General features: G+C 44.4%; 1 protein-coding gene across 6 annotated transcripts in view; it reads left to right on the top strand.

Annotated features, from left to right (window-relative positions):
- CLUAP1 (clusterin associated protein 1) overlaps positions 1-11,685 on the top strand; it is a 42,831-nt gene extending 31,146 nt beyond the window's left edge. For 4 of the 6 annotated variants that reach the window (XM_060031626.1, XM_060031630.1, XM_060031627.1 and 1 more), the window contains 4 exons: positions 4,670-4,777; positions 7,254-7,309; positions 7,591-7,647; positions 10,632-11,685. In XM_060031626.1, the coding sequence (XP_059887609.1) occupies positions 4,670-4,777; positions 7,254-7,309; positions 7,591-7,647; positions 10,632-10,778 (368 nt within the window). In that variant the 3' untranslated portion in view covers positions 10,779-11,685. The remainder of the gene's footprint in view (positions 1-4,669; positions 4,778-7,253; positions 7,310-7,590; positions 7,648-10,631) is intronic. The other 2 variants (XM_060031628.1, XM_060031631.1) reach the window with 1 other exon arrangement.
- The last annotated feature ends 1,162 nt before the right edge of the window (positions 11,686-12,847 follow it).

Here is a 12,847-nt window from a genome sequence, read left to right on the forward strand (position 1 = left end):
ATCCCCTCACTTTCAGTCTGTATGTGTCCCTAGGTCTGAAGTGGGTCTTTTGTAGACAGCATATATTTGGGTCTTTTTTTTGTATCCATTCAGCAAGCCTGTGTCTTTGGGTTGGAGCATTTAATCCATTCACTTTTAAGGTAATTATTGATATGTATGTTCCTATGACCATTTTCTTAATTGCTTTGGGTTTGTTTTAGTAGGTCCTTTTCTTCTCTTGTGTTTCCCACTTAGAGAAGTTTCTTTAGCGTTTGTTGTAGAGCTGGTTTGGTGGTGCTGAATTCTCTTAGCTTTTGGTTGTCTGTAAAGCTTTTGATTTCTCCATCGAATCTGAATGAGATCCTTGCTGGGTAGAGTAATCTTGGTTGTAGGTTCTTCCCTTTCATCACTTTAAATATGTCATGCCACTCCTTTCTGACTTGTAGTGTTTCTGCTGAGAAATCAGCTGTTAACCTTATGGGAGTTCCCTTGTATGTTATTTGTCGTTTTTTCCTTGCTGCTTTCAATAATTTTTCTGTGTCTTTAATTTTTGCCAATTTGATTGCTATGTGTCTCAGTGTGTTTCTCCTTGGGTTTATCCTGTATGGGAATCTCTTTGCTTCCTAGACTTGCGTGGCTATTTCCTTTCCCATGTTAGGGAAGTTTTCGACTATAATCTCTTTAAATATTTCCTCTGGTCCTTTCTCTCTCTCTTCTCCTTCTGGGACCCCTATAATGCGAATATTGTTGCATTTAATATTGTCGCAGAGGTCTCTTAGGCTGTCTTCATTTCTTTTCATTCTTTTTTCTTTATTCTCTTCCGCAGCAGTGAATTCCACCATTCTGTTTTCAGGTCACTTATCCGTTCTTCTGCCTCAGTTATTCTGCTATTGATTCCTCCTAATGTAGTTTTCATTTCAATTATTGTATTTTTCATCTCTGTTTGTTTGTTCTTTAATTCTTCTAGGTCTTTGTTAAACATTTCTTGCATCTTCTCAGTCTTTGCCTCTCTTCTGTTTCCACGGTCCTGGATCATACTGTCATTATTCTGAATTCTTTTTCTGGAAGGTTGCCTATCTCTACTTCATTTAGTTGTTTTTCTGGGGTTTTGTCTTGTTCCTTCATCTGGTACATAGCCCTCTGCCTTTTTATCTTGTCTGTCTTTCTGTGAATGTGGTTTTTGTTCCACAGGCTGCAGGGCTGTAGTTCTTGCTTCTGCTGTCTGCCCTCTGGTGGATGAGGCTATCTCAGAGGCTTGTGCAAGTTTCCTGATGGGAGGGACTGGTGGTGGGTAGAGCTGGCTGTTGCTCTGGTAGGCAGAGCTCAGTAAAACTTGTGTGCTGATGGGTGGGGCTGGGTTCCCTCCCTGTTGGTTGTTTGGCCTGAGGCGCCCCGACCCTGGAGCCTACCTGGGCTCTTTGGTGGGGCTAATGTTGGACTCTGGGAGGGCTCACACCAAGGAGTACTTCCCAGAACTTCTGCTGCCAGTGTCCTTGTCCTCACGGAGAGACACAGCCACCCCCCGCCTCTGCAGGAGACCCTCCAACACTAGCAGGTAGGTCTGGTTCAGTCTCTTATGGGGTCACTGCTCCTTCCCCTGGGTCCCGATGTGCACACTACTTTGTGTGTGCCCTCTAAGAGTGGAGTCTCTGTTTCCCCCAGTCCTGTCGAAGTCCTGCAATGAAATCTCGCTTGCCTTCAAAGTCTGAATCTCTGGGAATTCCTCCTCCCGTTGCTGTACTCATAGGTTGGGAAGCCTGACGTGGGGCTCAGAACCTTCACTCCAGTGGGTGGACTTCTGTGGTATCCGTGTTCTCCAGTCTGTGAGTCAGCCACCCAGCAATTATGGGATTTGATTTTATTTTGTGTATTTATCTTTATTTTTGGCTCCATTGGGTGTTCGTTGCTGCACACGGGCTCTCTCTAGTTGCGGTGAGCAGGGAGCTACTCTTCATTGTGGTGCGCGGGTTTCTCATTGCAGTGGCCTCTCTTGTCGCGGAGCACAGGCTCTAGGTGCACGGGCTCAGCATTTGTGGCTCGCGGGCTCTACAGCGCAGGCTCAGTAGTTGTGGCGCATGGGCTTAGTTGCTCCACAGCATGTGGAATCTTCCCACACCAGGACTTGAACCCGTGTCCCCTGCCTTGGCAGGTGGGTTCCTAACCACTGTGCTGCCGGGGAAGCCCCTGATTTTATTTTGATTGCATCCCTCCTGCCATCTCACTGTGGCTTTTCCTTTGTCTTTGGATGTGGGGTATCTTTTTTGGTGAGTTCCTGTGTCTTCCTGTTGATGATTGTTCAGCAGTTAGTTGTGATTCCAGTGCTCTTGCAGGAGGGAGTGAGAGCACATCCTTCTACTCTGCCAACTTGAACCAGTCTCCTATTGGTTACTTATTAAAATGACATTTTAGATATATTGGGTTAAATAAAACATTATTAAAATTAATTCACCTGTTTTTGCTTTAATGTAGTTAGTAGAAAATTTTAAATTGCATCTGGGGCTGGCATATTTCTATTGGACAGTGTTGATCTAAAAGGAGAAACTTACAAAGTTTAAGTTTAAGTGTGTATGAAGTATATTTCATTGTTTTTTTTTGTGTTTTTTTTTTTTTTTTGGTGGTTCGCGGGCCTCTCCCGTTGTGGAGCACAGGCTCCGGACGGGCAGGCCCAGCGGCCATGGCCCACGGGCCCAGCCGTTCCGCGGCACGTGGGATCCTCCCGGACTGGGGCACGAACCCGTGTCCCCTGCATTGACAGGCGGACTCTCAACCACTGCACCACCAGGGAAGCCCTTCATTGTGGTTTTGATTTGAATTTCTCTGATAGCCGATGAAATGGCGCATCTTTTCATCTGCTTATTGGCTGTCTGTATATCTTCTTTGGAGAGATCTATTCAAGCCCTTTGCAGATTTTTAAATTGGGTTTTCCTTTTATTGTTGACTTATATATTCTAGATACTAGACCCTTATATATGATTTCTGATTTGCAAATATTTTCTGTCATTCTCTGGACTGTCTTTTCACTTTCTTGATGCTGTCCTTTGCTGTACAAAGTTTTAATGAAGTACAGTTTATCAGTTTTTTTCTTTGTTGCTTGTGCTTTTAGTGTCATATTTAAGAAACTGCTGAATTCAAGGTCACCAAGGTTTACCCCTCTGTTTTCCTTCTAGGAGTTTTATAGTTTTAACTCTTACATTTAGGTCTCTGACCCATTTTGAGTTAATTCTTGTATATTAGCTCATTCTTTTGTGTGTGGCTGTCCATTTGTCCCAGCACTACTTTTTGGAAAGTCTATTATTTTCCTGTTGAATCATCCCGGCACCCTAGTTGGCCATCCTCATTTTAACGTGTCACTGACAACTCGGTGATTTCGGTGTCAGCGTGTATTAACTTTAGTTTACATGCTTGGTCCTCAGTCTATTGCTGTGACTTGTCAGAAGAAATCGTACTGAGCCCAAGGTACCTGTATTAATGTTGGTTTAAAATTCATGATATCATTTGCTTTATATTGCATGGGGTGAGGATTTAATGTCATAATTTTCCTGGAGGAAGTAAAAAAACTAATCTGAAGAGTGATTTCACTTTGTGGTCATTAATTTGTGTTAATATCTAATCACATTCTCTGTAACAGCTTTTATAAGGTGGTAGTTGTCAGCTTGATTGTACTGAAGTCCTTACAGGATGCCCTTATTGACACTTTCTCCAGCTCCCAGCTTTGCCCCTTCGTGCTGTAGAGTACAGCTCTTCTCTCCAGGGCTAAAGGAAGCAGGAAACTTTCCCTCAGTGCACAGCTAGATGCAGCTGCCATTTCATTACTCTCTTACAGCAGGAGTTATGCAAAGCACTTTTGTAGATGAACAATTAACTCTACTTCCAAACTGTCTTAAGAGTCAGTGATGAGAACAGCAACTGCATTCTTCCAGTTCCATCCTTCTAAAACCTCTGTCACTCTCTGGGCACAGAGCAGTTGGGCTGGGCAGTGAAAGTTTTTTCTCCCCACTGTGGAAACTCTCCTTTTGTAGGTTTACATTAGGAAATGTTCAACCTGCACAAGACTCCAGAGGAGTATTTAAGAAATTAATGTAAAAGCCCATTGCACTGAGAATGACCTTTCTTTACCTTTATAATGAGTTTTCTCCAGTAAGGAATATCACGAGCACCAATTTTCGTTGCCAGTCACCAGGTAGCTATCTTTCCCAGGCAGCCCAAACAGGCCCTTCCTGACCCATCTCCCTCTTGCCTCCAGGCTTGTTCTGGTGCAGTTGCTGACCATTTCAGTGGGCTCCACTTCCCTCGTGTTATCTTCAAGGAGCTTGAGTTCTGGTAACATGGCCTAAGACTGAACAGAGAATGGTTTTTTTCCCCCCACTAACGAAGAACTCCCAGCTACCTTGACAGCTGGCTAGTCAAATTTTTAGTTTTACATACTGGAATAATGTTTCTAACTGATATAACTGACCCACTTTTTTCTTGCTTTGGAAAATTGTTTATAAAAAAACTAGCCTATGGTTGTTTGCATTAACTCTTCACTAAGTATCTACAGGCAACTCCCAAGAGCCTTGTAAAATCAAATGCATCAAAAGAAAGGCTCAGAAGCACAGATGGCTTTTGACAAGAGCCTTACTGGACAGAAGCTGTTTTAGAGGCAATGACGGAGCTGCCCTTTTGTTTTGCCTACTTGTGTCGCTGCCAGGTAATGATGACTCCGACATTGACATCCAGGAGGACGATGAATCCGACAGTGAACTAGAAGAGAGACGGCTGTCCAAGCCACGGACAGCCATGGAGGCGCTCTTGCAAGGTACCACAGTGGCTCTTGCTTGCCCTCCGCCCCATGCCCTGTCACAGGAAATGGCGGCCGGGATTGGGTCAGGGCTGCTTGGTTTCGAGGCCCATAAGCACACTGCCCTGTTTTTCATCAGGATTTGGCTCTTAAACTGGTCAGTGGTCATCTTTGCTGCTAATACTCTTACCTTTCGCCCCAAGAATAACCAGTCTTATTTATGGTTTGGTACTTCTCACAGAGGCCACATAACACACTGCCTCTGCTGATCAGCTGAATTCTGCCCATTGTGGGTCCAAACTGCTCTCAGTGGTTACATCCCTTATGGTCAGAGAATTAATGCACAAATAAGGGACTTACATGAGCATCTGTGCTGTTAAAAAAAAACGTTCTTCTGGGAATTCCCTGGCGGTCCAGTAGTTAGGACTGTGTGCTCCCACTGCAGGGGGCACAGGTTTGATCCCTGGCCAAGGAACTAAGGTCCCCCATGCTGTGAGGTATGGCCAAAAAAAAAAAAAAAGGTTCTTCTAGTTTCTACCTCCTTACTGCAAAAGATTCAAGCAATAACATATGTGGAGCAAATGTAGGTGCTCCCCTGGGGTCTTCCTCATGTCCCACACCCTCACCTACAGGGATCATGGCCAGTGGCTTGGAGTGTGTCCTTCCAAATTACCTTTCCACACATTTACAAGTGTGTGCTCGTGAGTGCGCACACACACACACACTCAGATGTGGACACAAAGATCACCTGAAACATTTTTTAACCTAAATGGGACCAGATTGTGTGTGGTTCTGTACTTGCTTTTTAAAATTATTATTAAATATACTGGAACCTTTTCCATGTCAGTAAAATATAAATCTGCTTCATTCTTTCTGACAGCTGCATAGTATTCCATCCTGTGGCTGTACCCATAATTTATTTGGGCATTCCATATTGATATATATTTAAGTATTTCCACTCTTTCCTTTGTATGTACATCTTTCCGCATATGTGCAAGTGTTTTTTTAGGTTGCATCATTAAAAATGGAATTCTTAGGTCAAAGGTTATATAAATTGTTATTTTGATAGATACTAAATTGCCCTATATTTGCCTATAAAGCATTTCTACTACCTGTTAATTTTTGGAACAAAATTGCATTTTTATGTATATAATACTTCTAAGTCGTAAATCATCTTTATTGTTTTATATTAACTTCTATATTAACTGCTTTCTCTTATAGGCTCAGCTATTTTTATTTATTACATTTCATTTTTTTATAGGATAATTAGATGCTCTGATTCCTTTCTCTTCCTTTTATTTTTTAAGAGCTTCATGATATAAATAGAGGTTAGAGGTTATGACTCCCATTCTGCAGATGGGGGCCAAGGCTCTAAAAAGGTATGGAATTGGCTCAATAGAACATAGTAAGGGCACTGGTTTCCTAAATTCTCCTGCTGACCACTCAGCCTGCAGAAGTAAAATCACAGGGTTCGTTTCCAAAAACTACAAATAAATTCTTCAGACAACACAAGAGTTGCATTTTATCTGACCAAGGGAGCGTGTCCATAAACAGCTCTTGATGGCCATCTCCAGGCCTGCCCTGAATGAGCTCCTCTGAGCTGCCTTCGCTGCCTTTCTTCTGAGGCCTGGCCCTGGCGTCACCGGTGGCTGTTTTTCAGCCTTCGGGTATGTGCAGCTCTCTGCCTTCACCCAGCAAGGATGGCTCTTGAGTTTTTGCAGAGTCTCATCTAGAAAACATTGACTTCCAGAGGAGGAGGGGAGAATCACTTAGATAATGATGGTGTTTTGAAGGATAAATTAATGTGATACTTAAATTTTTTTTACTGTTTGGAGCTCAGACATAGATTCAAGTACAAGTGACACTGGCCCATAAAAGGAGAATATATTTCTTTTTTCAACAGAGAGCACATCTATTCTATTGCATGTATACTAATAATGGGATTCAGTGATTTTTACCTAAAATATTTACAGGATGCATATTTATTTTTCTGATTTATGATTTGTGCTTATATTTTAATGCCCTTTTCCTCTTTTTCAAAGTGGAAATGCAGAAAATCTATTACTATCACAGTTCTGATTAGCTGGATGCTACTTAAGTCAGTTTTTTGTTTTTATTTTTTTTAAGTATTTATTTACTTGTTTTATGTATTTGGCTGTGCCGGGTCTTAGTTGCAGCACGTGGGATCATCGTTGCCTCGTATGGGATCTTTATTTGTGGCATGCAGGATCTTTAGTTTTGGCATGCATGTGGGATCTAGTTCCCTGACCAGGGATTGAACCCAGGCCCCCTGCACTGGGAGCGTGGAACCTTAACCACTGGACCACCAGGAAAGTACCTACTTAAGTCCGTTTTTTTTTTTTTTCTTAAGTCAGTTTTTTAATGTGATTCTTCTTTTTCCCAGTTTTCTAAAGGAAAGCAAATCTTGAAGGCCGTTTCCTGTCCTGTATCCTACAAGGTTTTCATACTCTCTTCATGCTTTTGTTCTCCTCAGGCCGACCCAGCAAACGCGTTGTGGGCACAATGCAAGGTGGAGACTCGGACGACGATGTGAGTCCCGACCAGCTCCCTGAGCTGTCCTGGTCTTGGCCGTCTTGGGCCAGCCTCGTAGGCTAGTTTGGCCGAGAATCTAAGTGTATCTGACCAGTTTAGCGCGAGGTGCTGCTTCTCAGCCCGGCCCTTTGTTGGGTTTGTGGCAGAGTTCGACCTCCCAAGGAGCTAGACTCTCTTCTTTGCTAGTTGTTGGCTCATTTCTTTTCTTTTCAAATGAACGTGCTTGCCCTACTTTTTTTTTTTCTTCTCATTGTTCTTTCCATTCTCGCTTTCCAAAGATGGAAGCAGCACCAGCTCTCTTAGGTAAATGCAAGACTTCCAGCTCCAAGAAACAGGTTGGTTTTCTTTTTCACCTCCATTTGTGTGTGTGTGAGCCACTTACGGTCAGCAGAGAGCCTTCCCCAAGAGTGATGCCTTGTGTCTGGGGCAAGAAGCCACTCACATGGGTTCCACAGTGAGTGGTGAAGTTACCTAGAGGTCCCTGTGCTAATGAGGAGGCGGGGTGAACACTGAACCAAGAGACAAGGAAGGTTATCAGGCCCCTGAACTGTAACCTGGAAGAGAAGGGATTCTGCTGAGGGCTGGGATCAAGACCAGGCTTTTCTTCAGCTCCATTCTGGGGAGGGAACCTGAAAGGCAGGCTCTCTTGAGCCCAGGGCCCGGAGTGTGACATCACGTTGCTGATGCCTTGAGCACTGTTGAGTGGATAAGTAGCTGGGAAACCAATGGAATGGGGAACCAAGGCATCCTTGCTGGGGTCCAGTTATTGGGGCCACACTGTCCATCGATCTGGGCTTGCCTTCTTTGTTGAGTCCCTGGCAGGGCTGTGAGGCCCAAGAGGCAAAGGTGACTGGACTGATGGAGATCACAGACTTCCCATCAGGCTGAATGCCATGTGTGTTTGGAGCACGGCACTAGTGCATGCACATAGCGTGGGCTGATATTCTTGTACAAACAGTTCCATTTATTAGGTACCAATGGTGAATACTTTTAGAGAAATTCACAGGAGGGGAGAGGTCACTCAGATTTGCTGGGCAAGATGCACAGAGAAGATAGGGCCTTGAATTCATAGAAGACAGTCTGTAGAGAAGCAGAGAGACTACCTCCAAAATTTTTTTAACAAAGTAGGGGATGGATGGCTAAATAGCTTCTATCCATCCATCTTACCCATCTGAGACAGAATTAGGGAAAGTCTGGTGTGGAAACTCATGACACTGGCCTCTTTTCTTATGATTTGCTTGATCATTTGTATAGCTTTCTACTTTTCTGAGTAAATGCCTTATTTGTAGCTTAAAATCTCCTCTGTGCCTGTTGCCCCTTATTTATCTCAAGGAGGCTGTTTCCACACATCCCCCTGGGCTTGTCCTTCACCTGTTCACTCATTCACTTGCCAGGTCCTTGTTGAGTGCCTGTTACATACCAAGCACTGTTAGGGGTTAGGGGAATACAGCAGTGAACAGAACAAAGCCCCTGCCTTCTTGAGGCTTACATTCCAGCGGTCATCAAGCAGATACATCAGGGGTCATGGTGATAAGAAAAATAGGTTTAGGGGACAGAGTGACAGGGATGAGGGAGGAGGTCGATGTCTTCTGATTGGTCAGGGAAGGTCTCTGATTAGGTGACATTGGGCAGGGGGCTGAGTGGCAGGAGGAAGGTGATGCTGCAGTAGGGCAGTGAGGCCTAGGAAACATGGTTCCTGAATTCGAGGGCCGGAGGCGACAGCGTGACTGGGAGTGAGTGAACTGGGGCAGGAGCAGCAGGAGAGGCAGCAGGAGCAGCAGGAGAGGCAGCAGGGGCCACGCACAGCTTTGCAGGATGTGAGGAGGGCTTGTGCTCTCTGAGTGCAGCGGGGAGGTGCTGGAGACCCAGGAGAGCTGACCTGAGTTTCAGAGGAACCAGGTTGGGGGCATTTGCAGGGGTCTAGTTCAGAGTGAGGGTGACGGTGGCAGCAGACTGGTGAGAAGTGGTCAGGTTCTGGATGTTTCTAAGGTGAGAACCATTAGGTTTTGTTAATTGGACATGAGGTGTTAGAGAAAGAGAGAAATGCCCTGGTTGTGGCTTAATTGGCTGAAAGCATAGTTTTCATTTCCTGAGGGGGGCAGACCTGAGGCAGGGACTTGAGAGCAGATCAAGAGTCTGGTTTTGGACATTCTCAGTGCGAGCTGCCTGCTAGATGTCCACATGCTGATGTTGAGGACTTCAAGGGTCAGGTCTGAGCTGGAGGTTGAATTTGGGGGAGCCACCCAAAGACCACCATGAGGATAGATGTGATTGCTTGGGGAGAGAGAGTAGAAAGGGAAGAGAGGAGGCCCAAGGCCGACCCTGTATTGCAGAGGTCAGGGCGAGGAAGCAGGTCAGGCAAGCTCTATGGAGAAGACAAGGAAGTGAGGTGGGGCGAGCACCTGAGAGGAGGGGGCCTGGAGCACAGGAAGGGGGTTCCGGGGGAGGAGGAGCAGTCCTGTGTCAGATGCAGCCATGGGTCAAACAGGAGGACGGAGAATTACCCATAGGATCTGAGTCCATTGAACGTTTCAGTCTTGGGGGACTTGGGGGGAGGGGTGAGAGCCTGGCTAGTGGGTGCTTAGAGGGCAGCGAGAGGGGAGCCAGCAGGGATAGCGTGAGTGCAAGCTCGTTCTGGGGGTTTGCTGTGAGGCCACAGGAGAACAGGGCAGAGTAGCTGCAGAGGAAGGTGGGGTTACATTTTAGGGTTTTTTATTTTGTGTTTTTAAGAAGAAGGAGATTGCAGCATGTATGTGTGCAGGTGGGAATGGTCTATATAGAGTGACTGACCATCCTGGTTTACTGGGGATACAGGACTTGAAGTATGAAAAAGCTGGTTGAGTTGGTCACCCTCATCTAGATGATGAAAGAGAGAATGTCTTTTATTTTGCTCCTTACACCCATTTCCTGAGTGGCTTTCCATCCAAAAGCCCAAATAAGCAACCCCCACCAAGCCCCTGCCCTTCTTGCTGTCCACAGGTGGGTCTCTGGGCCTCCAGTGAGCTTCCGTGCACATCCAGTGGTGCTCCTGAGACGGCGGCGGGAAAGCCACCTTGCAGCTCCAGCCTTGGCTTGCCCGTTGGTGTTTGAGGGTTACTGGTTGGAAGACACATTTATATATGTATTTCAGCCGGCAATATATAGACACTGGGCCCATTCTTATGCCCCCACAGCCTGACTGCTACTCTGGCAAGCTCTTCCTTCATGTGGGTGTTGCTGGTTATTGAGCAACTAGTAAAAAAGCAAGGTAGGGTCTCTGCTGACATGATGTCAGTAGCAGGATGGGACTCTCAGCTGTATTTGCTGTCTTTTCCTGTAGGAAGACTCAGAGGACAGTGAGATTGACATGGAGGATGATGAAGACGATGACGATTTGGAGGACGAGAGCATTGCTCTCTCACCAGCTAAGCCCAGTCAAAGAGTCCGGAAACCTGAGCCCCTGGATGAGAGTGACAATGACTTCTGACCTTCTTGCCAAGGGACCCAGGCAGGCTAAAACCCTCAGATTTGTAGGTAAAGGGGAAATTAAAGGGTCAGAAGGAAATAGGCATTTTGTTGGATAAGCCAGCAGGACTCATTGTTAATGAAGTAAAACCTGTTTCCGCTTTAGCCTCCTGTGTGTTACTCTACACACTCCAAAGCTTAAGAACCGGAGCAAACCCCAAAGATGATTTTTTTTCCCTTATCTATCTCCTAAAACTTGGGAAATGCATGTGTTCTTAGTGATTCACATCCACAGGACAAAACCTTGAGAAATAACAGCCAACGCTGTGTAAGTCTTGCCCGTTATTTTTGTCATACTTTTCCTCTAAAAGTCAGCCGGACCTTCGAGTCCAGACCTGGGGCTAGAACTGGGCACAGGACTCATTTCAGGAGTTGTGGGGGAGTGTCTGACTATTCATCGCATACAGTTTAGAATGTTTATTTTAGATCAGCTTTTGATTCTAGCCTTTATTTTCTTTCTTCTGCATGCTCACGATACCAAGCTTTAAATGTATTTTACTAAAATTGTCTGAAGGAAAGTCAGCTGACTCAGACGAAAACTAGCTTTCCTTGAAAATCAGGCAACAGATCGATGCTCCAGATCATACACACTCCATTTTCTCTCAGAAGGCTGACATTCCTCCTTAGGAAGGAGCAAATTAAGGACAAAGTTTTGGTACGGATTCATGTTTCTGACCTAAAAAAATAAACCAGAATTGAATTTGATAGAATAGCACTAGAATTTCCCTTCTGTGAAAGGAGAAGTGACAGGTGAAGTTTGGTTTTGTCTTGTTAATATGGAAAGCACAGAGGAGTTTTCATTGATTTCACTTATAAAGTCAGACGACTTCTGAAGTTCTCGCTTAATAAATTTATTTAATACCATATTTTTATATTATTGTTTTATTTGAAAGTATAATTATTTATTTGTACCATAACATATAGATACTTATTTAAGAAGAGTTCATGGGTTATTATATTACATGTGAATTTCAGGAGACTATGTGACAGTTATTTCTATGTTTGCTTTTTTCTCTGTCTTTCCCTCAATTTTACATAAGAGATTACCCCCTTTTTATAAAAAAACATTCAGCATTCAGTTAATTCACCAGTAATTTGAGATGTGCCATCTTTGAAACGATAAGCTAACGGGGAAGAGGTGTATCGGGTGCCACATTACCTCCTCAGAGGCACAAGAGAGTCATTGCATCTCCTTGGATGACATAGCTTTGGTTTACCTGAGTCTGACCTGACTTTTATTTTAAAAAACAAAAATTGTATTTCTGTTTCCCTTATGTGATGCTTTCTTCTAATGGGCATTAACATGGGAGCCCAACCCAAACCACAGATAACACGTCCACAGGTGGAGGCAAGAGCTGCAGCGGCTAGTCATTGTCTCACCTGCTTCTTGTCATCCCTCATCCCTTGATTAACTGACTTTGTGCAGAGTCTTGCGTGGTCTGATGTTTCCTTACTTGAGCAGCATCTTTCAACAAAGGAGCTTCAAGTATGGATCCTAATTATTAATGTACTTCTGTTGCTCTGACAGATCCGGGAGTCAGATGTGTGCAGGGGCCTTACGATTTGGTGTCATTTGGTTTTGGTCAAGCAGCAGAGCAGACTCAGGCCCCAGAGAAGATTGTGTGATTAGGTCAATGAAAAACTAGCTTTTAGATCATTGCTGACGGCTTTTTTTGTTTTTTTGCTGTGTAATCAAAGGACCTCTTAAAATGCTTTAAAATACATGTATTGGCAGAAAATGTAAAGGAACTTTTTAAGTCCTCAGTTTTTATTGGTGGGGATAACCATCGAGGATGTCCATTGGGAATTCTGAAGAACTGTTTCCCTTTTATCTGGGGCAGGAAGAAGAAATACAAGATCTCTCACTAGTATTTTAAACTGTAACATCAGTGTCAAATGTCTGAAAGGAAGGTGTGTCCCTTTAGGTTAGCAGCATACTGTGTAAATATCACAACTGTTAGATTGGCCCAGGGGACTCATGTGTGCTAGAACACAGGACTGGCTGAATTGGAAGTGAACTAAAAGCTTCTG

Source organism: Delphinus delphis, chromosome 15 (assembly GCF_949987515.2).
Source record: "Delphinus delphis chromosome 15, mDelDel1.2, whole genome shotgun sequence".
Taxonomy (NCBI): Eukaryota; Metazoa; Chordata; class Mammalia; order Artiodactyla; family Delphinidae; genus Delphinus; species Delphinus delphis.